The 22,413-nt window shown below is 32.5% G+C and overlaps 1 protein-coding gene across 1 annotated transcript; it reads right to left on the reverse strand.

The window, feature by feature from the left end:
• Positions 1–16,272: 16,272 nt before the first annotated feature.
• Positions 16,273–19,430, reverse strand: LOC148619038 (cell death-inducing p53-target protein 1-like). Its single transcript, XM_088578554.1, has 3 exons — positions 19,215–19,430; positions 17,340–17,481; positions 16,273–16,673 (listed from the first exon to the last, which is right to left on the reverse strand). Exons 1-3 carry the CDS (start codon positions 19,228–19,230, stop codon positions 16,556–16,558), a joined length of 276 nt encoding a protein of 91 aa, XP_088434680.1. The 5' UTR covers positions 19,231–19,430; the 3' UTR covers positions 16,273–16,555.
• Positions 19,431–22,413: the final 2,983 nt, after the last annotated feature.

Consider the following 22,413-nt stretch of genomic DNA (forward strand, 5'->3'; position numbering starts at 1 on the left):
ACACACCATGTTACCTGGTTTAAGAATCAGAAACACCATATTGGTGAGTTATTGGGGAGTTGGGCACGCCACATAACCTGATTGGGAAGCAGACACACAATTTCACTAGGTGGAAGAGGTTCGAAACACCATAACAATGTATTGGGGAGTCACACATGCCACAAAATGTTCAAGGTGGAAGTATGTTTAAACTATAATAGTTCTGGAATAACTGGAATAACTTGTGAGTTGACATCTGAATACCTCATAAGCACATCTGAATGAGGTTTCACCACAAACAGAAAATAGAAAACGATCAATGTAAACAAATTTCCTTACATTTGTTCCAAGTTATATCGTAAATTGCAGAAGTGTTTATGGTGTCTTTTATCTCCTCCAATGGATGAATGTGATGGATAAAACCAACAAAACGGTAAATAGTTGATTGATAAAAAATGATTAACATTAAATCTGAAAAATACTAAAGATCCACAGACAAAATGAAAGAGAACAAATAAAACAGACAAGGATATTAAACAAAGCAAACCAAAGTAAAATATAAATTTGGCAACAAAACTAAATCAAACCGTTTACATCGACACAGTTGATTTGTACTAAAAAAAAACTGACCTAGGATTCAAGGAATGTCTAACAGTAGATGGTATTAAAACTACTATACCACGTATGTCCACCATCATTGATTGGGAGGTACCAAGTGACAAGTTCATAATTAGGGTTATAAAAATGGATTTTTTTCCTAAAGAAGGTTTTCTTAAAGAAAATAATTATCACGTTAACAAGTTATATAACTTAGGAGTTAGTATCTTAAAATCACATATTCGTGTGTTGGATAAATAGAAAGCAGCAAAAATACCATTACAATAATCACATTTGTCTATTTAATTACCCAAGCTTCCCCTTATAACCGATATTTATGAGTGTATCATGTTTTTGACTGTTCAAAGGCGAATGGGAAAATCCTAAAATCTATAAGTTGATCTTATTGTTAGATCATTCTTCGTGGTTGTTTGTCCTGCTTCGTCAACGCCATCAGTTTCGTGGATCCTGGAGAAGAGTACACGTATATCTTTTGAACAGGTTAAGAAACACAAGCAAGACAATGTTGTTTTTATTAGACAATTACAACTAACAACTAATTAAAATAGTAAAGTAAAAAGCAAGTTTTTTTTTACATTATTAATTCTATGCCATTGTATGATCCCCGACATCCTCTTTAATTCTATGCCATAGTATGATCCCCGACATCCTCTTTAACCTAAAAAAAAAAAAAAACAACAGTGCTTAAATAAAACAATATGTAAGAATTTAGTATATCTCATTGAAATTGAAATAGCACACAAGACATGAATGTATGTTATTTTTAACAGTCAAAAATTTAGATTTCACAATACAAGGGAGATAACAAGACAAACACACATTTTTCGAGGGATAATCTTCTGTAGAGATTCGTTTGTATGTAATAATTCGGTTATTTAGGCTTGATATAATTTGTCTGATGGTCTTTTTTTTTTTTTTTTTTTTTTTTTTTTTTTGTATTATACATATTCAATACTTGATTTGATCATGAAATGTACAAATGTACGCCAGAACATGAAATAATAGACATGTCGTTTATGTACTCATCTATGCTCACTGAAAGCCATGAATATGCAACAGAATTTCAACAAAATATTAATGATCTTAATGATGATGAGAAATTTGTATTTTATTACTAATAATAATGTACGTTTTTATACTGCCAAAATCTGCTTCGACATTTTTATAATCTGGGCGGTGTATTTAATATTCTTGCATGATGTCTGGATTTTACTATCTGTTAATATATATCATGGTTGCTATTATAAATGTATATAAACACTTCTTTTTGTCAAGTTTTAAAAATATGTTTATTTTTACATAGTCTCTCATTTCTTTTTAGAGTGGCTTTTGTTATTTCTACGTAAGTATAGTTGTTATCTTTCATGTATGTACAAAGGTGAAACTTTGATAAAGAACTGTCTGTCTGTCTGTCTGTCTGTCTGTCTGTCTGTTTCAGTTCTTATGGGCAGTGAAGAGTTCTTTAGAAGAGCGTAAGATATAATGTAAGATTGACAAAACTGTAAGAAATGTAATAACTAAAACGACAGAGTTGCAGGAGGTCGTTAGAATACAAATTAACAGCATCTATTTGGACAATCAGAAATTCTTATAACACTACTGTTCCTTCTATTTTATGCCGAATTTTGTACTATAATAAGAACAAAAGATCTTCTGTTAAATTATTGTTACGGATGCTAAACGAAATATGTGTTAAACTCTTGTTTTAGAAGCATAGACAGTCTTTTTGGTCATTCAAAAGGTCACGTTACTTGTCAAATATTGCGTTTTTCAAGGTTTTACAATATCCTTAGGTGTCAAAGTTTATGTCACATTACATTAATTCACTTCACTTCAGTAGTAATTGTAAATGGAAAAATGGTGGCTATAATGTTTTAACTGTTACATATGTATTCCTATTTTGACTTTTTGACGTTGTCTATGACATATTTGCGAGACCATAAAAGTAGAAAAATTGTTAGTTGACAAAATAGAAAAGCTAACAAATTAAACGGTGATTTTTCATTGTCCAAATTATGTCCACAGCTGTACTAAATGATGCAAATAAGTTAGGTAGTAATAAGTCAACATTTATTTACTGTCCAAAACATTAATTTTTGTTTTCTGGGGAGGGAAGGTATTTTCATGTTGGACATTGAATGATAGAACGATACTGTATAAAACAACCAAATTTCATGTTTCAGAGTGCTTACCAGGGCCGTATTCAGACACTTTGAAAAAAGGAAGGATACCATCTGAGGTTCCTCAGAAAAAGGGGGTGCTAGGACATTATTTGCCATTTCTTGTCAAATTTACACATGAAAATGACAAAGTTTCGATTAAAAGGCCCTGCACCACCTCTGGATCCGCCATTGCTTACCCTACCGGTTTTTAAGATCCTAAATTATTGAAATTTTGCAGATATCTATTTAAAATACACAGTTTTGCAACAGCACGGATAGAATTTTAAGTGACTTTTTCATTCCCATGTGAATATGTGATGAAGTAATTTACGCAAAAAATAAAATATCGATTTTTTTTATATTCCAATGCATTTTTTAACTACGCTCAATTTAGCATGATCTAATATCAAAGCAAAATACACCGTTAACACAATCTTATTAAGAAGAAAGTCACTCCATAAATAAATGTGTCTTTTTGACGTTACACTTTACGGTATGTACACCGTGTGCAACATCCATGTCAAAAACCCACCGATCTTACAATATAGTTTCACTCAAGGATGTTTTTTTTTTCCTACTTGAAAAGACTACTATTTGGTCCTTTGCATCAATGGATTCGCTCAGAGATTTTAAAGTAGAATGTTACAAAAAAGGATCTTCTACGTATTATCTGCAAGTGTCCGTTTTTTTTTTTTTTTTTTTTTTTACTCTTGATTCTAATGGTGCAAATAAAGTCAAAAAACTTTCAAAACGGTGTTTTTTTATATCATGTTTTACCCACTCCCTGATTCTTCCAGAGAATGACACTTAAGGAGGTAGACCTAGTGTAAGGGACACAACTCATAAAATCATTGGAACGTTCGTATTCAGCATTTTACATCAATGTCATGTAAGCATCAAAGTAACTTAGATTAATTTCATTCTGTGTCAAATGAAAGCTTGATAGCCTTCGGTGAAATTGAATATGATACAAACATATCACTGACTTCATAAGTCCCTTACCCTAGGTATACCTCTTTAATTGTTTGAGGCTAATTCATAGAATATTGTTCATGTTTTAGCTTTGTGTGGAATTAAAGAAACACAGAGTAAAGGTTGAGTTGAAAGTCAAGAAGCAAGGGCAAGGCAACGAATTTTGAATAAAGCGAATAACAAAAGCGACCAACAATAATTCAATGATACCAAAATCAAAACCCAAACGGCTTTATAAATCATGGACGCTGTGTATATTATTTGAGAAAATATCAGATATCGCTTTTGTGTGAAAATAATTCATTTCGATGATATTACATCATTAGTGCTATCAAGTAGAGTGTACCATTAGTACTCAGTCGCAGAAGTTAAAACCGTAGTAGGAATTGGAATACTGAATACCCATTATTTTACTGTCTTAAGTGACAAGAATATTAAACCATTATGTCTATTTAGAACACTATAACTATTAAGCTTCTAGTAGAGACTTAGAGATGGCAAAATATTAATAGGGAGGACAGAAAGCCATGTGTAACTCTTGGGACACTGGGGATGAATTTCATTATATGATGAATTGCTCGTATTTTCTGGAATATAAAAACAATATATTAAATCTTAATGTACAAATAGACCTAATGTTTTAAAATTAAAAAAAAAAACTTGTGAATAATAAGGAAACATCAGAACCAAATCGTCTATGTACGTTCCTGAAAATGTAGATTGCAAGTTAAACCCACCGGGTTAAACTACTGTAAATTATTATATAGGGGGATTATATATTATGTATATACATTATACTTAAGTTTGTCGTGTAAAATATTATGCTATTTTTTGGTAATTCATTTCGGTTGGTGTTTTGTATTTAATGTTTCTCTATACCGTGTTTTTACTATTTACAAAATAAAGATATATAAGAATGGAATTAATGTACATCCAACATTCTAAAACTTTAATGACTTGGATAATCCTTGGCTAAAGTACAAATCAATACTAAAATTTTCAAAGTTGTCATTCATTTCTCCTATAACATAAGTTTAAAAAAAGAAGTGTATATGACGTCAATATATCGAACGCAAGTTAAATAAAATTTGTGGTTATATTGATAAATGCTGTCTCTTAAAGGGACAAACAACCTGATCTAACAAACCTTGTCGTTCTCTAACAAAATGCAATCGTATTGGATGAGGACAAGTTTTCCAAACACTCAAACAATCTAACGAATTCTTTCAATACAGATACTGAGATAGAAATTATGTATGAATCAGGAAACACTATTACTTGCCAGGACGATATTGGTATCATAACGGAGTCTATTCTCTTAAAATTTAGTATTAGATTTGAAACGCTCAGTCGTGCAGAATGGGTTTATTTCTCTTTTAATGATCGTAATTTGTTCTTAGTAAATTAGATGATACGCTAGGCATATGATGTATTTTACCAAATACAGATGTTGCTTGATAACAAATCCAATGATGGATGACAGAATATTTCCTTAGATGAATGTGTAGACTTCAATATTTCATAAAGTGTGTTTGTGACTTTTGTTTTATCACGAATTGTAACTCGAGCAGTTGTACAGATGTATTAAGTCAATTGTGCCAATAGTATAAACATTCTGAAGTAGGGCATAGCATGAACATTCGTGCGGAAAGCTTTTTCACTTTTGTCTTTCAAAAACCGAATATGTAAATATATGAAAATGACTGGTAACTAAAAAAATATTTGTAATCAACAAAGAAAAAAAATAGTTTGTAATAATCACAGTAGAGGTAAAATAAAATGAGTTGTAACAAGGTTTATTTTATAGTCAACTATGAAAATCATTGGTTACAATTAATGTACAGTGTGCAAGAATTTGAAATTTTACCTATTTGCATTCATGTACATTTCTATGTATTTGTTCTATTATGAATCATATTTTTGAATAATTAAATACGATCTGTTTTAGAAATTAACTGTATTTTGTTCAATTGGTTGTAAAACAGCAAGAAACATATTTGATTTACAAAATGTGAAAAAAGACGCAAGAAATAATCATGTGTTAGAAGAAAATTCATGATTGTTTATGCTAAAAAGTCGATGTATCGCGGCTTTTGGAGGAATATTATATTTTTTTGTAGATCTATATAAAATATGAAAAATGAAAATTGGAAAATTGAAACTTTCTAGGTCCTGTCTTGCTTCTCAAATAACGTCAAAATAGATGTTGATTATGCGTGCTAATTTATGAAAGGGTTAGCCATGATTGTGTAATATGATATGCCATTATATACAGATGCCCCTTTTAGATCCTATCATTTTATACCTCACTATTCAAAATAAGGCTCGGGGAAAACAATAAAGAAATGTTATGTGTTAATTGTATTTTTATAAAAAGAATTGGAATACGAGTATTATGAAATACTCGAAAAAAGATATGTGTAAAGCATAGAAGGTGTGTGTATTTTTTTAATCAAATAATTCACTTTTAAAGGATATACTTAAATATATATATATGAATTACGATCATGAGCATACTTTTATAATGTTGTCGAGTTTCTTGTTTTTCTTGTTATCACTTTTACTTATTTTAGATGATATAAATAACGAACACTTATACTAACATAGTCAATGTACAATAGATACGATATGATTATGGTGTATAAATGATACTTTGAAAAATTATCAATGCTGTGATGTATGCATATAAAAATGGTATAAAACCCTTTTTCTCCTTTCAACTGTTTTTTGCTTAACCTTATCTAAAGTTTACAAATACAACTTAACAAATCATAAAATAACAAAATGCAGAAAATAAGACCAAAAAAAATGTAAAAACAACCAAAAAAAGAGGAATCCCGAAAAAGATAAAATAATGAAACTGTTAAGTAAGATTTTCTGAGCAAATAATATAAATATATATATACATGAAGGTCTCAGTATCGTATTAAATTTCCCATAGACTCCTATAGTGAAGTGCATATTTTTATGATTTTTTTTTTTTAAATATGTAAGTTGATTCAATAAAACTTTCACTTATGTAGCATTTCTAAGGACATGTGAAAAAATAATTTCCCGCAAAGAAAATAGGGTGAGTCCACGAAGATCGGACAGAAAATTAGTCTGGAACTATAAATAGCCATTTTCCCTACTTTCACTTTCGTTTTGCACTCACCAAACCAACCTTTTCAGTGGAACATTTTTATGTTATTATGTTAGATTTTCTTTTTAAAAAGTTCTTTATCTTACAGTGTGATGTTTGTTCTATTTTATAAGTCATTGTTCATATCTTTTGACAAAACATTAGTTTGTAGATAGAAAATGCACTATATTTTTACAGCATCCATGTTTTGAAACGATACTGGTACCTGAACATAAGATATATGATATACTATTTATTTCTTTTTTCTTGTGACTGTTGGTGGTTTTACTTTTCTTATTTTCATACTCTCATTGTGCAATAAAAAGTGACAGCTTTTATTTATAGATATCAAAACCTGAAAGGATGAAATACAAGCTCCCGCGTAATGCAAGCTTTGACTTTTGTGTGGAGAAGCAGCAAAAACCTGAAAGGGTGAAAGACAAGCTCCCGTGTAATGCGGGCTTTGACCTTTGTGTGGAGAAGCAGCAAAAACCTGAATGGGTGAAAGACAAGCTCCCATGTAATGCAAGCTTTGACTTTTGTGTGAGAAGCAGCAAAAACCTGAAAGGGTGAAAGACAAGCTCCCGTGTAATGCGGGCTTTGACAACTAAGACTTTTGTGAAATAATTTTTTTTTTTAAATGTTAAAAATATTACCACTAAGCCTAGAACACTGGTCTCAGTATCAAATATAATTCTCAATCCCAGCATACCGACACTGTGAAATTAATATTTTAGGCATTCATCATTTAAAAGATAATTATTTACCAAAATATCTGAACAATTCAGGCGTGTTACTTTTTTATAGGGTTACAATTACTATAAAATCGTAAAAAGTGGAATTTACAGAATTTCAGAATTTTTTCTATATCACCAGTTATTATCTTTTTTCCAAAATACCGTAGTTCAAACAAGCTTCTGTGTGATACAGTAGATTTGTGTAGTGTCTAAGCTTTCAAATCGGCCAGGTAATTAATATTTTTCCAAGTTGGTGCAAAAATTACCACCCGACCCAAGAAAAAAATACCTCAACATGCACCAAAATGTTAAACATATAAACGGCGTACACTGGAAATGTTGCGGGCGATTGCTTTCATTATCGATGCATCCAACATATCTGCTAATTTCAGGAGCGTAGGCGACAATAATGTGTTTTTTCATAAAACGGGAAAATTCCGGAATTTCATTTTTCTTCCATTTCACCGTTAATTGGCGTATTTTTTTTTCAAATACCGTAAATCAAGAGAGCTTTTGTATATTCAAATACAACTATATAGTGTAGAAGCTTTGTAATGAGCCCAAGATATATAAGTACTTGAACTTTTCCAAGTCAAGTTAGTGCAAAAATTGCCCCTACCCATGATAAAAATACCTTAATACGGCCCATCGCCTATGCTTATTAGAAAGCTAAGATGCTAAATAAATATGTTTCGATATGCAAAGGCATGTTTGAAGTACGGTACTTAAAAAAATTGCACATAACAGGTTTTAAAATGAAAGAAAATATGAAGTTAAAAAAAATCCCCTCTTTACTATGAAAAACACAATATTTTCAGATTGAAACTGGAAACAATACGCCCCTGAATGAGTAGATATGTTGAATACGTCGATAATTAAAACACTAGTACCCAGAATGTCTTTTTAACATCGATTATTTGCTAAATATAACATTTTGGTTCATGTTGAGGTATTTTTTTTCATGGGTAGGGGATACTTCTTGCACTTGACTTGGAAAGTTCAATTCTTTATAACTTGGGTTCACAAGAAAGCTACTAAACTATATATTTATACATGTATTTATTTACAAAAGCTGTTTTGAAGTACGGTATTTAAAAAAAAATATGCCAATTAAAATTGAAATGGAAGAAAAATGAAACATACATGCACTGTATCACACAAACACTTATTAAACTACGGTATTCTGAAGAAAGATAACAACGGGTGATAAAGAAATTCTGTAAATTCTCCTTTCCTTGATTTTATAGTAAATGCAATCCTATAAAGAAATTCAAACGCCTCAATTGATCAGATATGTTGAGTAAATCATTATCTTAATTATGAATGCCTAAAATATCAGTTTCACAGTCTCGGTATGCTGTGAATGAGAATTATGTTTGATATTGAGACCAGTTTTCTAGGGGTATGGGAATTATTTTCAACATCTTTTTTTTTTAAATTCCTTCTTGAAAATTAGTTTTGGTGGTTTATTAATGTAGAAAATTAAATTTAGTCACGCAATAACTTGTAGAGTCGAATTTATGCAAATTTTCGCGAGAGTCGAAATTCCCATGTTTTAGAATTAAAAAATATATTATGACTACGAAAATCGCCACAAGTCATCAACAGAGCCCCAGGTGTATCAATTGTGATAATATTGAACGTAAATAACAAATAAGCTATTTTTTACTATAGAATAAATACTCTAGGATGACTGGATAGACTACCCAAGTGTATTTCGTTCAGCATTTTTCTAATCGACGTTGTGACATCTATTTTGCCTTTTACGGACTGATTTGAAGTTTACACGATCAAAAAGTTCCGGGGTCACACGTCATCATGAAATTTTTGTCCACATCACGTAAAGAAAGAAATCACAACACGTAAAGAAGAAATCACTGCACGTAAAGGAAAGAAAATGCACATAAAGTATTTAGAGATCGACATAACGTAAAGATGAAACGACCTCACGTTATAAGAAAACCACTGCATGTAAAGATAAATCCACATAACGTAAATATATGTTGACATAACGTAATCATAAAACGACAGAACGTAAAGACAAAATTACAGAACGTTAAGACGAAATGACAGAACGTAAAGACGAAATGACAAAACGACGTAATGTAAATATGTTCCTACACAATGTAAATACAAAATGCCCACATGTAATTATAAAACCACAGCAAGTAATATAAAATTGACAAAACATAAACAAATGTGTATCTCATCAGACAGTTCAGGCTTCCATACGTTAATCCTATATTGTAAATTTGTCTGTTCGCTAAATTGTGTATGTGGAACGTCTTTATTCCCTGTTTTCACGTTCAGTATTATAACGTTGGGGGTGAACAAACAACAGTCGCTTAAAGTTTCTAATATAGTACAAGAAAGACAACTCGTGTTGTAAACATAAAACTGCTTAAAACGATTGGTTGTGACCGTTGCAAAACTGAAAAAAAAAAATTTAAAAAGAAGAAAAATGTGATAGTGTTCCTTTTCATACACAAAGCGTGTATGTGCCATGCATGTTCAACGTTGTTTAGCATGGTCTAGTAACTGCAAGATAACTGAAATTAAGCTTAATTCTCATAAACATGTACTGAGAACACGAAACATCTTAATTGTATTGACTAATCTGATACATTCAAAACTCAAATGCTAGTCTTTAAGCTATTTTATTACATCATAGAAGTCAGTCTTAAAGAGCATTAACTGCTTAACGTATGAGCAAATTTTCTTCTATTATTAGATATAAATAGGTTAATTAATCGAAAAGAGTAAATAACCAAAATAAATCCACGAGTGCCGAAGAACACCTAGATTTAAAGCGCGAGAAGAACTTGTTCCGCGCATGAGCTAAATTTTCATTCTTTCCTGGCAGTAGTTATCATATCTTGGTTACCAACGATACCCAATTGATTATCCTATTTATTTTATAGATTTTCTTCATATTTTATCGATATTTTTAACATGTATTTTAAATTTTGTGATTGGCGGATTGATATCAAAGTTGGTGACGTTTTGGCGGAAGAAAGTCCGAGAGTGAAATTACCGAATTATGCCTAAAATGTCTTAAAATAAGAAGAAAAACATTTTAACTTCTTTCAATTCAAATTATTGTATTCATCTTGTAAAGAGGATCATGATAACTATCAAACACTAAACTATTGATAGTTGACCCTATATGCATGTAAGTAACAATTGATCTACTACTTACTTCAAATTTGGCTAAAGATTTGTGTATAGAGATGATATGTTTTATTCGATTATAGACTGTAGTGATAAGGATTGCATATTGTTCATTGAAGTTCAGACAATTTATATACATGCTATTTGTCAAGTTACAATGAATCTTATAAAAGTGACGAATGAACAAACTGAAGTTTCTTAAATTTTTGGCTGACTTGTTCGGTTGTTCATAAACTTGTGCGTTATGACAAATGTTTTGTTTGTGCTCCTGTTCGTATGTTCTAACCATATTGCCTTGAAAATTATGAGTGAACCATGCAATAAAGATATTATCAAAAGTTGATAATGCAATTTTTATTATGTTAAAGACGTTTCATACTATGTCGAAGTTTGTGTTTTATCACTATAATAGTTAATGAAATTATATACTGGTTTTGCTCTATATTCATGGAAACAAGAATTAAAAAAAACACTAATTTGTCTAAAAATAATATTCCATATTTAAAAAAAAACGTAAGGCCTCTGTACAAAAAAAGGGAAGGAAGTGACTGTCCAAGGGGCTTTTACACAGGTCCAAACTATCTGATGAATATAGCATTATCTCTTAAAAAGGTATTCAAAACAATATCAGAAAATCTGAAAACCAACAGAAAAGACGTTAGCACCGACGGTTAAAACCAATAAATTTTACATAAAGCACTACCAGTCACAAATATCCTTGTTTCATAATTAGGAATGATCTGTACCCATTTTTCTATAAAAGCACCATCCAAACTCAACAAACAACCATAGTAGACACTTTCTTCAAAAACGCCTGATCAACCTCTGACATCTCTTTGAAGACTTCGAATTCTTTTTGAATTAGAAAGTAATATACGACTATCAGCATATAATAAATATAATAAGATTTGTATTGTCTAGAGACAGAGTTCGTCTTTGTATACCTGTATGTAGGAAGTAACCACTTCCGAATCGGAGAAAAAATCGTTTTGATTGATAAACGACTCTGATGGAAGTGCTAAATGTCGGTATAGCGACCATATCCGGACTAATAGATTCAGACGGCTGTGTAAGCATGTTTGGATAAATTTCATACTTAACACAAAATCCTGTCTTTCTTAATCATTAAAAAATGTTGTTTTTTTTTAAAGTCGCTAATATTGTTCTTGCACTCTTAAGTTCAGTATTTAATATTCGCATATGATTTGCATAAATACGTAGTTATACGCCACATAATGCTGCAGATAATCGCCGTGTTTACCGCCATAGCGTCATAGTGCTAGCTTCATACGAAATAAAAATGTACCTCTTAGGTACGAGAACACAATAAATTCCCTTTGGGTTTCGTTGTACGAATATTGTTCCAACTTTGGTAGTAGGTACCTTCCCATTTTTTTTTCATTTTTTACTGGAAACTTCTTTGCTGAATGTTTGCCTCTAATTGGTTGAAAATAGGTAAAAATTACATGGGTTTTTTTTATTAATCAATTCCGACTAAAAGTTTTGATTTGGTCCAGTGGAAGAAGATTAAAATTTCGGACTTTTAACTCAGTTCATTTGTCATGTTTATGTGTCATACCGCTATTTCTGGTCTCCAATATTTTCTATGTTAAATTTAGATTTTAATAAGGCTCATTTTTTTTTACATCAGTACAAACGGTGCTAGAGGGGTATCATTATGATGATCACCCTTTACCTCAACTCTCATAAATATATCAACATACCTTACGTGCCTTCTAAGAAAGAAAGGCAAAGTGAAAGCAGACAGGTGCAGATACCACTACTTTCGTTTTGAAATTTAACCTTATCAAAGGGCCTAGAGTTTTTGTTCAGAATCGTTTTACCCTACACTGAATAAAGAAAATGAAGCTTTTGAAGTATTACTTATTCATTCAGCTTTCAGATGACACCAAGTTTGTATACCTCTACTAAACAAGGAGAATGATAGGGTGCAATATTGGGACTACTTAATGTCATTACGAACTACTTTCTTGTATGTGCAGGCGACTGGTTTCCGGAATAGTGGTATTACACCTTTACCCCATCTCCGGGTCGTATGTATTAATTTCAGAAAATGATGGTAAACTTTTCTACAATTTGTATATAAAATCCTGTTTGTACATATCTTTAGGCCAGAGAAGTTTTATTCAGTTTGCGCCCGCGGAATTTTTTTAATCTGCTCAAATGTGTATACTGAAATGCACTTGAAAATTAATTGTGGTCTCGTGCCTTAAGTGTCATACACGTGTGTTACACGTGTGTTTCTTGCTTGTACGAATACGGGAAGTTTACATAAAATGATCTGTTAGCTTTGAACTTTACGCAGTTTCCAATTCATTAACTGAGGCTCGTTACAAGACTATATAGGTCATATACATTAGCACCCCCCTTTATTTATGGATATTCATTGCCAGCTGCTTAATCTGGTTCATGAACTGGTTCCCTGGTCCATATCCAAAGATCGCTACAACATATCTTTTTTAAAACATATCATACACATGTCTATGCGTGTTTTTATTTTGCTTGTATTAGAACGGGTGGGATCAGATAGAGAAGGAAGAGAGAGAGAAGTGGCCCACATGGATTAGAACAAATAAGCGAAAATGGGGAGCTTTTTGCAGACTTCTGTGTTGCCAATAACCTAGTTATCGGAGGGACTCTATTTCCTCATAAGAACTGTCACAAACTTACACGGATTTCACCAGCTGGAAATGCTGCAAATCAGATTGATGATATCGCTATCTCCCAATTATGGAGATCATCTTTGCATGATGTAAGGGTAAAAAGAGGAGCAGATATAGCATCAGACCATCATCTAGTACAAAGGCATATCCAGCTTAAGCTCGCAGCCATAAAAAAGATAGAAAGCAAACGAAAGAAATTCAATGTTGCTAAGCGGAGAGAATAAACTGTGAGAGATTCATTCCAACTTTCTCTCTAAAATAGATCTACTGCTCAAGAAGATGTAGAGACCGAGGATGATAATATCAACTTAACATGGGAAAGAACAAAGCAGGCAGTAATAGAGACATGTCAAGAAACTCTTGGATACATACAGCACAAACGTAAAAATTGGATGTCAGATAATACTTGGAGTTAGATCGAAGAAAGAAGAAAATGTAAAGAGAAACAATTGAGCGCCACCGCGAGACAACAAACAAGACAAGCACAAGAATTATACAAAGAAAAGGATAAAGAGGTTAAAAAGGGCTACAAAGATGACAAGAACAAATAACATGTAGAACAACTTGCAGAAGAAGCAGAAACCGCTTGCAGCAAAGGAGACATCAAGACTCTTTACAACATCACACGCCAACTTAGTGGCAGAACATCCAATACTGACACGCCTGTACAAGATAAGAATGGAAACACACTCACAAAATCTGAAGAACAATTGAAACGTTGGAAAGAACATTTCGAAGAAGTCCTGAATAGACCTCCTCCTACAGATCCACCAAGTGTAGAATATGGACAAGATCTCAGGATTAATACAGGGCGAATAACTAGAACAGAGGTAACAACTGCTATTAAACATCTGAAAAATGGCAAAGCAGGCGGAATAGATAACATCCCTCCGGAAGCAATGAAAGCATTAGATTCTATCTCGATCGACAAGTTTCACCATCTTTTTAACAGAATATGGGAGGAAGAACAAATACCCGAGGACTGAAGCTGAGGAATCTTGGTAAAACTTCCTACAAAGGCAGACAGGACTATATGTGGAATCTGGAGAGATATAACTTTGCTTTCCATCCCTAGCAAAGTAGTATGCAATATCATCTTACACAGAATGAAAAATGAAGTTGATAAATATTGCGAGATGAACAAGCCGGTTTCAGGCAGGAAAGATCATGTACTGACCAAATTACCATCTTAAGAATCATTATAGAAGAAACCATTGAATGGCAGACATCACTATTACTTACATTTATTGATTTTGACAAGACATTTGATAGTATAGACCATCAAGTACTATGTAACATTCTCAGACACTATGGTATTCCAGAGAAAATTATATCCATCATTCGTCAGTTCCATGAAGGATTCACTTGTCAAGTTGTCAAGTTATCCACAGTGGGAACCTAACAGATTCTTTTCCAGTGTCTTCAGAAGTTCGACAAGGATGTCTCCTCTCTCGTCTTCTCTTTGTGATGGTCATAGATTGGGTCAGCAAAACATCTTATAGTGAACCTATGGGAATTAAATGGACCTTACAATCATGTCTTGAAGACCTTGACTTTGCCGATGATATTTGCCAATTTTCACATCGCCACCGTGACTAGCAAGAACAGGCCTCCAACCTAGAATCAAATGCCAAAAGGTTGGACTATACATCAACCCAACAAAGTCAAAATCTATGAGGATCAATGCTAAAAGCGAAAATAAAACCCAGATAAGAGGTTCTGAAATAGAAGATGTGGTACCATTTACCTATCTTGGGAGTGTCATTAGTACAAAATGAGGGACAGATGAAGACATAGTAGCAAGGAAAAAGAAAGCACAACAAGCTTTTGCTATCCTCAAGCCGATCTAGAGGAGCAAAGTACTAAGAACATCTACAAAGATCCGAATTTTCAACTCTAATATTAAACCAGTGCTTTGGTATGGATCAGAGACATGGCGATCAGCTGTCGCATCCACCAAAATAGTACAAGTGTTCATTAATAGGTGCCTAAGAAACATCCTTGGAATAAAGTGACCAAATAAAATTAGCAATAACAACTTGTGGCAAAGGACCAAAACCACACGTTGAGAAAAGGAAGTACAAAATGGAACCCTCAAGGCCAAGAAAGAGAAGTAGACCAAAAAACACATGGAGGCGAGATTTGAATACAGAAGCCCAGAAAATTGGAAAGACCTGGGGAAAAATTAAAGTACGGGCAAAAGATAGGAGGAGATGGAAAGCCACAGTGGTCGCCCTATGTCCCCCATGGATTGAAGCGGATTAAGTCAAAGTCAAGTAAGTCATTAGAACGGAAAGGTTACATCAAAAGATAAAATGGTCGGTTAGCATTGAATTTATGAAATATTACCCAGTTTCCGATTCAAACACAGGCTTTCGTTACAATTGATTATATAAAGGTCATATATATTATCAAAGCACTGATACCTATATATAGTCATTGCCAGTTGTTTAATCTTGTTCTGGATGATTGAAAACATTCGGGTCATGACGGTTACGAATGAGTAGGGACTAATATCAAGGGAACCAAGATTTTAGCGGAAGTCACCAGATTTTAGAGTATATCGCATTTGTACCATTTCGGATGCTGAAAGAAGGCCAAAATCAGTGACAGAGAATATATTCGACGATTAGCGACTTTGAAGACTTCAGCCTTTGATTATAATCAAGGAGACGGAAAAGTGAGAGTAAAAAAAACTTCCTATAGCGGTTACAATACAAACATACATAGCATAAGCTTGGTAACTGATTAGTACAAGTTTGACTATAAGGAATTGTTCTGTTATCGTGGATTTTTAACTCTTGTTGTCAGGGCCTTTCAAAGCTTGCTTATAGGTGTGATTTATTTAATACATGTTGTAACAATTGTTACTTAAAATTAAATAGTGCATTTCAACAACACGTTTCTTAACAATGTTTAGAAAAGTTCACAGATGCCATACTATAATGCTAAATTCTATGAAATTTGCAGGATTACACCAATTAATAACTCTACTGTGATCTACTGTGTCAGTGAACAATATGCTCTCGGATTATATTTTATACAATGCACCGGATATGGCTAATTTTGAATATTTTGTGACTAGAGAAATGATTTTCTTTCACACTAGAGTTATTTCTTTTTCAGTCTGTTGAATCTGTTGACTATCTGTCGACAGTTAGGACAGGTATGTACACAGTCCTTGAAACGTTTGTGTAAAAATGGAATAAGGCAACATCCAAGAACTAATCTGAAAATTTAAATAAATGTGTATTATAATGTCAGAATATTCTGTACATGTAGATTGTAAATTGTTACCTATTTACCAAACGTTTTGTTTTTGTCTGTACCGGGTATTTATATGCTTTGATTTATGTACTTGACAAGTTGTGTCTTGTTTTCCTCACTCCATTTCATACATACACTTGTTCCGGTTTATTTGTTTTTCTTACCAGTCAGTCATTTTGCAAAAAAATTCTTAATAACACACGTCAAATTAGCATATGTCTTTATTGGTTGTTCACCTAATTCTACAGCTTTTTACAACTGTGTGAATTCCATGCACAAGTTGTAGCATTGGTAAACGAACGTGTTTGTACTCGTACCAAAAATGGAGTCGTTCAAAGGTGTGAAACGGTACTTTTGCTTTTTTCGTGCATTTTCGAAATCGTATAATTAATTATCCAGAACAACAATGTTAATAGAAATATGAGCAGCCCATATTTACCATGAACGATAAGTACATTTCCAATTTATTTTACTGAAATTAAAATATCGATGCATATAATCGAACTATTTACTCACTCGAAAACCAAAGTTGAGTGAATAGTCCTGATTTACACATCGATAAATTCTGGAAACAGTGTCCTATTTTAGAACGAGTGACTACCTTTTTCTACCAGTGATTCCAGCTTACCCCAAATACGAGCAAACTAAACATGATATCCATGATCCGTAGCCGGCCTCGTATGTCACTTCCGTAGTAATTTTGGACTTGCATGATGGACATGTCGTCTCCTTTGGTTTAAACTCGTCTACTGTAGTAGATATACTCTCACCTGAATAATATTTCAATTACATTGATTGAAATTATCATTGACTGCGCGACGCATTTATTTATCCGTAAATATACTGTAATTAAAAAAAAAACAATACTGGTATTTGAAAATCTATTTCTTTGAAATTATTTTATTGTCCCTACCCATATAATAAGATTTGCAAGCATTTCACGAACTTTCATTTGTATTTGTATTAAAGGAAGTAGACGTAATGGCGGATAACATGGATTCCCTTCAATCAGTCCGTATTTAAAAGTGATTCCTAAATATTTTAATCACAATCAGTTGCTTCGAATGACATCAATTTGCATTAAAATGATGGTGGTAGAGACAAACGTATACTCATGCTGTGTGTGTGTGTCTTAGTTTTATTTAAGAATAACGTTTATGTTATAACCTTGTGTGCTTATCTTGGTTTTATTTATTAAGAAAAAAACGTATTTTTTAAGACAAACGTTTTGTCATGTTGTGTGTGTATCTTGGTTTCATTTAAGACAAACGTATATGTTATCATGTGTGTGCATATTGGTTTCATTTAAGACAAACGTTTTGTTATGTTGTGTGTTTGTATCTTGGTTTCATTTAAGACAAACGTATATGTTATCATGCTGTGCGCATATATTGTTTTCATTTAAGACAAACGTTTTGTCATGATGTGTGTGTATATTGGTTTCATTTAAGACAAACGTTTTGTCATGATGTGTGTGTATATTGGTTTCATTTAAGACAAACGTTTTGTTATGTTGTGTGTGTGTATCTTGGTTTCATTTAAGACAAACGTATATGTTATCATGCTGTGCGCATATATTGTTTTCATTTAAGACGAACGTTTTATCACGTTGTGTGTGTATATATTGGTTTCATTTAAGACAAACGTATTTTTTTATTATGCTGTGTGTGTATCTTGATTTCATTTAAGAGAAACGTATTTTTTATCATGCTGTGTGTATATATTAGTTTCAGTTGTCATACATTAAGGAGCTTGGTGGTTTAAGTAAATGTTCAAATGAAAGCCATTCAGAGGATGATGATTCCATATAAAGTTTGTCAATGTGTTCATTGTGTGAATGCATACAGTGATTTGTTTAGTATAGTTATATAAAGGTAGAAAATATTAAAAACTTAAATCAAAACAAAAACTGGTGAATTCATAACTTTTCTAACTATAGATACAACTTATAAATGTTACTTTTTGATAGTTTTTAGATGTTTAGAAAGTTGACAAAAATTTCACGATTCTGATTTTATTGTATGGAAATTACGTAATGCAACAAATTAAGCCATCTCTGTAATGTTTATTACTCTCGCTACCACGCCGTTATGAAAATATATTTTACTATTTAATGTGAACACCTTTGTTTACTTATATTATATTAATGTCCATTTGATTCCGTGGTTGTTGTCTGTTTTTCGTTAATTTTGTCGTCTTAGTGGAAATTTACTTTCTTTTATTTACCGTATGGGTCTTTCAAGTTACACTTCAGATCGATTGATTTCGTCGTCGTCAAGTGAAAAAAGTAAATGTTCTAACCATTTCTTGTTATTATATACACACGTAAATATGGAAAGGGCGATTTTGTATGCTAGGGTCAAGACCGAGTCTGATTTACATTTCACATTAGTAACTTCTTAATCTAAAACAAACAGAATTTACTTAATAATGATCATGAAATCAAACTGAAATAAAATCAAGGAAGTATAAAGGAGAACATTCTAAAGATTATAAAACTTACCTCCTTCGCTTTCCATTTGTGCTTGTTACTAAAGTATAACTTGTTTATTCGATTACGGAAATCTGAATTTTGCGCTTAATAGTTTCGAACGAGTGGATTTGTCCTAAAAAAAACTGCGATTCTGTTGGGTTGGGTTTCTCGTGTTTTTTTTAATTTAAATACCACATTTAACAACTGAACATTCAACCCGATACCTGTGTTCAAGTTCATTGCTTTGTCTTGAACAAACATGGCTGACTATCTATGATATACTATCACATTTAAAATCAACGTGTATGTTAACCAACATTGTTTTAGAAATATTTTTGTTTAATTTTTTAGTTCCTTTCTTGGTGTTTAGGGTTTTTTGCCTATGAGAATTTAACGAATTTTAAACACATCCGGCTTATCTTTGAACAGAATAGAAATAAGGCGACTGTTTTTGTAACATTTTTAGGGGGTGATAAATGTTCTCTTGAACAAAAACCTCTGACAATCGCTGACATTCTAAAACATTTAAAATCGGGGTATTCACAAAACGTGTACGTAATGATACATGTCTATGTGACAAAACCATTCGTCTTTTTATGAATGTTATTGTTTAATTTTATAGTTCCGTACTTGATGTTTTATTTACGCCGATATCTTAACGTGTCTATCTTTGAACAAAATAGAAACTCTTTGTTTTAGCGTTGTTTTTGTTACAGAGTTTCTTTTCATATCCAGCTTGATAAGCGGAAGGTACATGGAAATCTTGCTGTCTGTCCGTCCGTCCCCTGTTCTAATCTGCAACTCATCTGAAAGCGCTAGATGAAACTTGATGACACTTTCGCAGATTCTTCATTATATTTTTTCGCGCCTCCTTATATGTTTTTCCATCTGAACGATTTTTTGGGTTTCACAGTGTGGATTCTGTCATTTTTTGACCGGGGAGGGGGGTTCTCTTCTAATACGCAACTACTTTGAAACCGCTGAATCGAATTTGAAGAAACTTCATCTTTAGATTCTTCGGAAATTCGGTTAAGAATAAATTTCTTTAATTAAGTTGTCTATTCAAGTTATTCAACAAAATAAATATGACAAAGAGTCATTCATCAATGCTTAATATTTGAAGCGGGAAGCATATGGGTAAAATGTATGATTAATGAGAAATTACAAGGTAAAATTATCGGCGGGATGACCGTAACGAAGAATCTTCTTTTTCTAAGGATGACAGTAACATGCGACAAGAGATGTCCGTAACATGAGAAACAAAAATATTTCGTGATGAGATTTGGTACTTAATGATAAATGTTGAATTGCAAAGTACCTCAGTGTTAAGTGATGCAGAACCATCGTGAAAATGTACATGTATGGATGTCGCGTGCGGTAGGCAATATTGTTGGCTTGCATACAACAGGACGGTATGTGTGGCATACAATTTAATCCAATATCATAATATAATTTTATGTGGCATCTGAAATGTTATGAATATGATCTTAAAAGAGAAATGAGAAACAGCTATGATAAGAAAATAGACACAAGAGGAAAATATTTGTTCATGTCAAATAATATACGAATATCAAGTGGTAGAGTTTTTGGTGATTCAACAGATACATGCGGTAAATTTATTTGCCACAAATCTGTTGGTTCAAGTTAGTGTATTTGTATGTAATAGTGTCAGAATGCATGTTACAAAATATACTAAAAAATGAAATTGCTGACGTTCTACCAATTATTTTCTGACTGACATTATATATTGCAAACTTTTATTTACTTTGATGACATCTTATGTTCAGCCAAGAAAAAAATATGTCTGCATTTTTTTCCATTCCCTATAGCACATTTATCATGTTGTTTTTGACAAAATGTCGCTAAACTATCATTTCTTAGTTGGGCACCTTTATGGTAAAAAATGCCCTCCCATAAGCGTCAATATAAAATAATTTTAAAAAATAAAATGATTTTACCCACCTATCATATTTTTTTATATTGAACCTTAAACAGACGTGTTTTTTTCTCGGCCTTAAAACAGAATATCTTTGACAATGATCGACAAGGGGGGCAGTTAAGCTTACATGAATCGTGAACCATTCACTTAACTAAGCTCCCAACTACATTTGATGTATTTGCATCAGTTTAATTCAGTTTAAGCATATATAATAATTATTGTTATACACCTTTATTACATAACATAAATTATTACAAAATTATAACATGCATTAATATCTTCAGTTTTTTTTTCTTCTTCTTATAGACCTATAGTCTATACTAACTGTATTTTATATAGAAGTAATGTCTACATTAACTGTATTTTATACAGACCTATTGTCTACACTAACTGTATTTTATTCTATTAGTTTCATTGTGTGTGTATATATCGTCTCTGTTTCCTGCTTTTACAGTGGGGGGATCCAGGGTAGGGTGCATGGGGTTGGCACCCTCATCTTTATTGGAAAATTTGTCATTTTCATGTGTAAAATCAATAAAAAAAAATGGCAAATTATGTCCTAGCATCCCATTTTTCTGGGGAACCTCGACTGGCATCCCTCCTTTTCGAAGTGTTAGGATCCGCCCATGTTTTACGTTATAGTCATGTATTTGACATCTTTGCATTGTCTATCAATGTTGATGCTTCGGTATATTGTTTGCCAATATTTTGTATTTCTGGTATTTCGTGGTAAATAAATCCGTTACGGTCATCCCGTTCGTCGGTGTCTTGTTCTGTTACGGTCATCCAACATTCTTCGTTACGATCATCCCGCCGATATTTTTACCTCGTAATTTCTCATTAATCATACATTTTTACCCATATGCTTCCCGCTTCAAATATCAAGCATTTATGAATGACTATTTGGCGTATTTATTTTGTTGAATAACTTTAAAGAATAGACAACTTTATCAAAGAAAAATATTCTAACCCGAATTTCCATCCTGCATCTTGGGATGACCGTAACGGCTTTACCCCAGTGATAGTGTCATTGTGCACCTTCTTTTTTGCTTTCTATCTGAATGACTTTTCGAGTTTCTTTATGCAAAATATGGACTTCAATGGGGGGTAGGCTCTTCTGATCTTCGACTCCTTAGAAACTCTGAATGGAATTTGATGAAACTTTTATAGATTCTTTATAGTATGATGTCATTGTGCACCTCCTAATTCATTTTTTTCATCTGAGTGACCTTGAGGTTTCCTGATGCATAAAATGGACTTAGTCATTTGTCGACTAAGGGGGGACTCATC

Source organism: Perna viridis, chromosome 4 (assembly GCF_037379345.1).
Source record: "Perna viridis isolate PV_CMFRI_1.1 ecotype Kerala chromosome 4, ASM3737934v1, whole genome shotgun sequence".
NCBI classification, from domain to species: domain Eukaryota; kingdom Metazoa; phylum Mollusca; class Bivalvia; order Mytilida; family Mytilidae; genus Perna; species Perna viridis.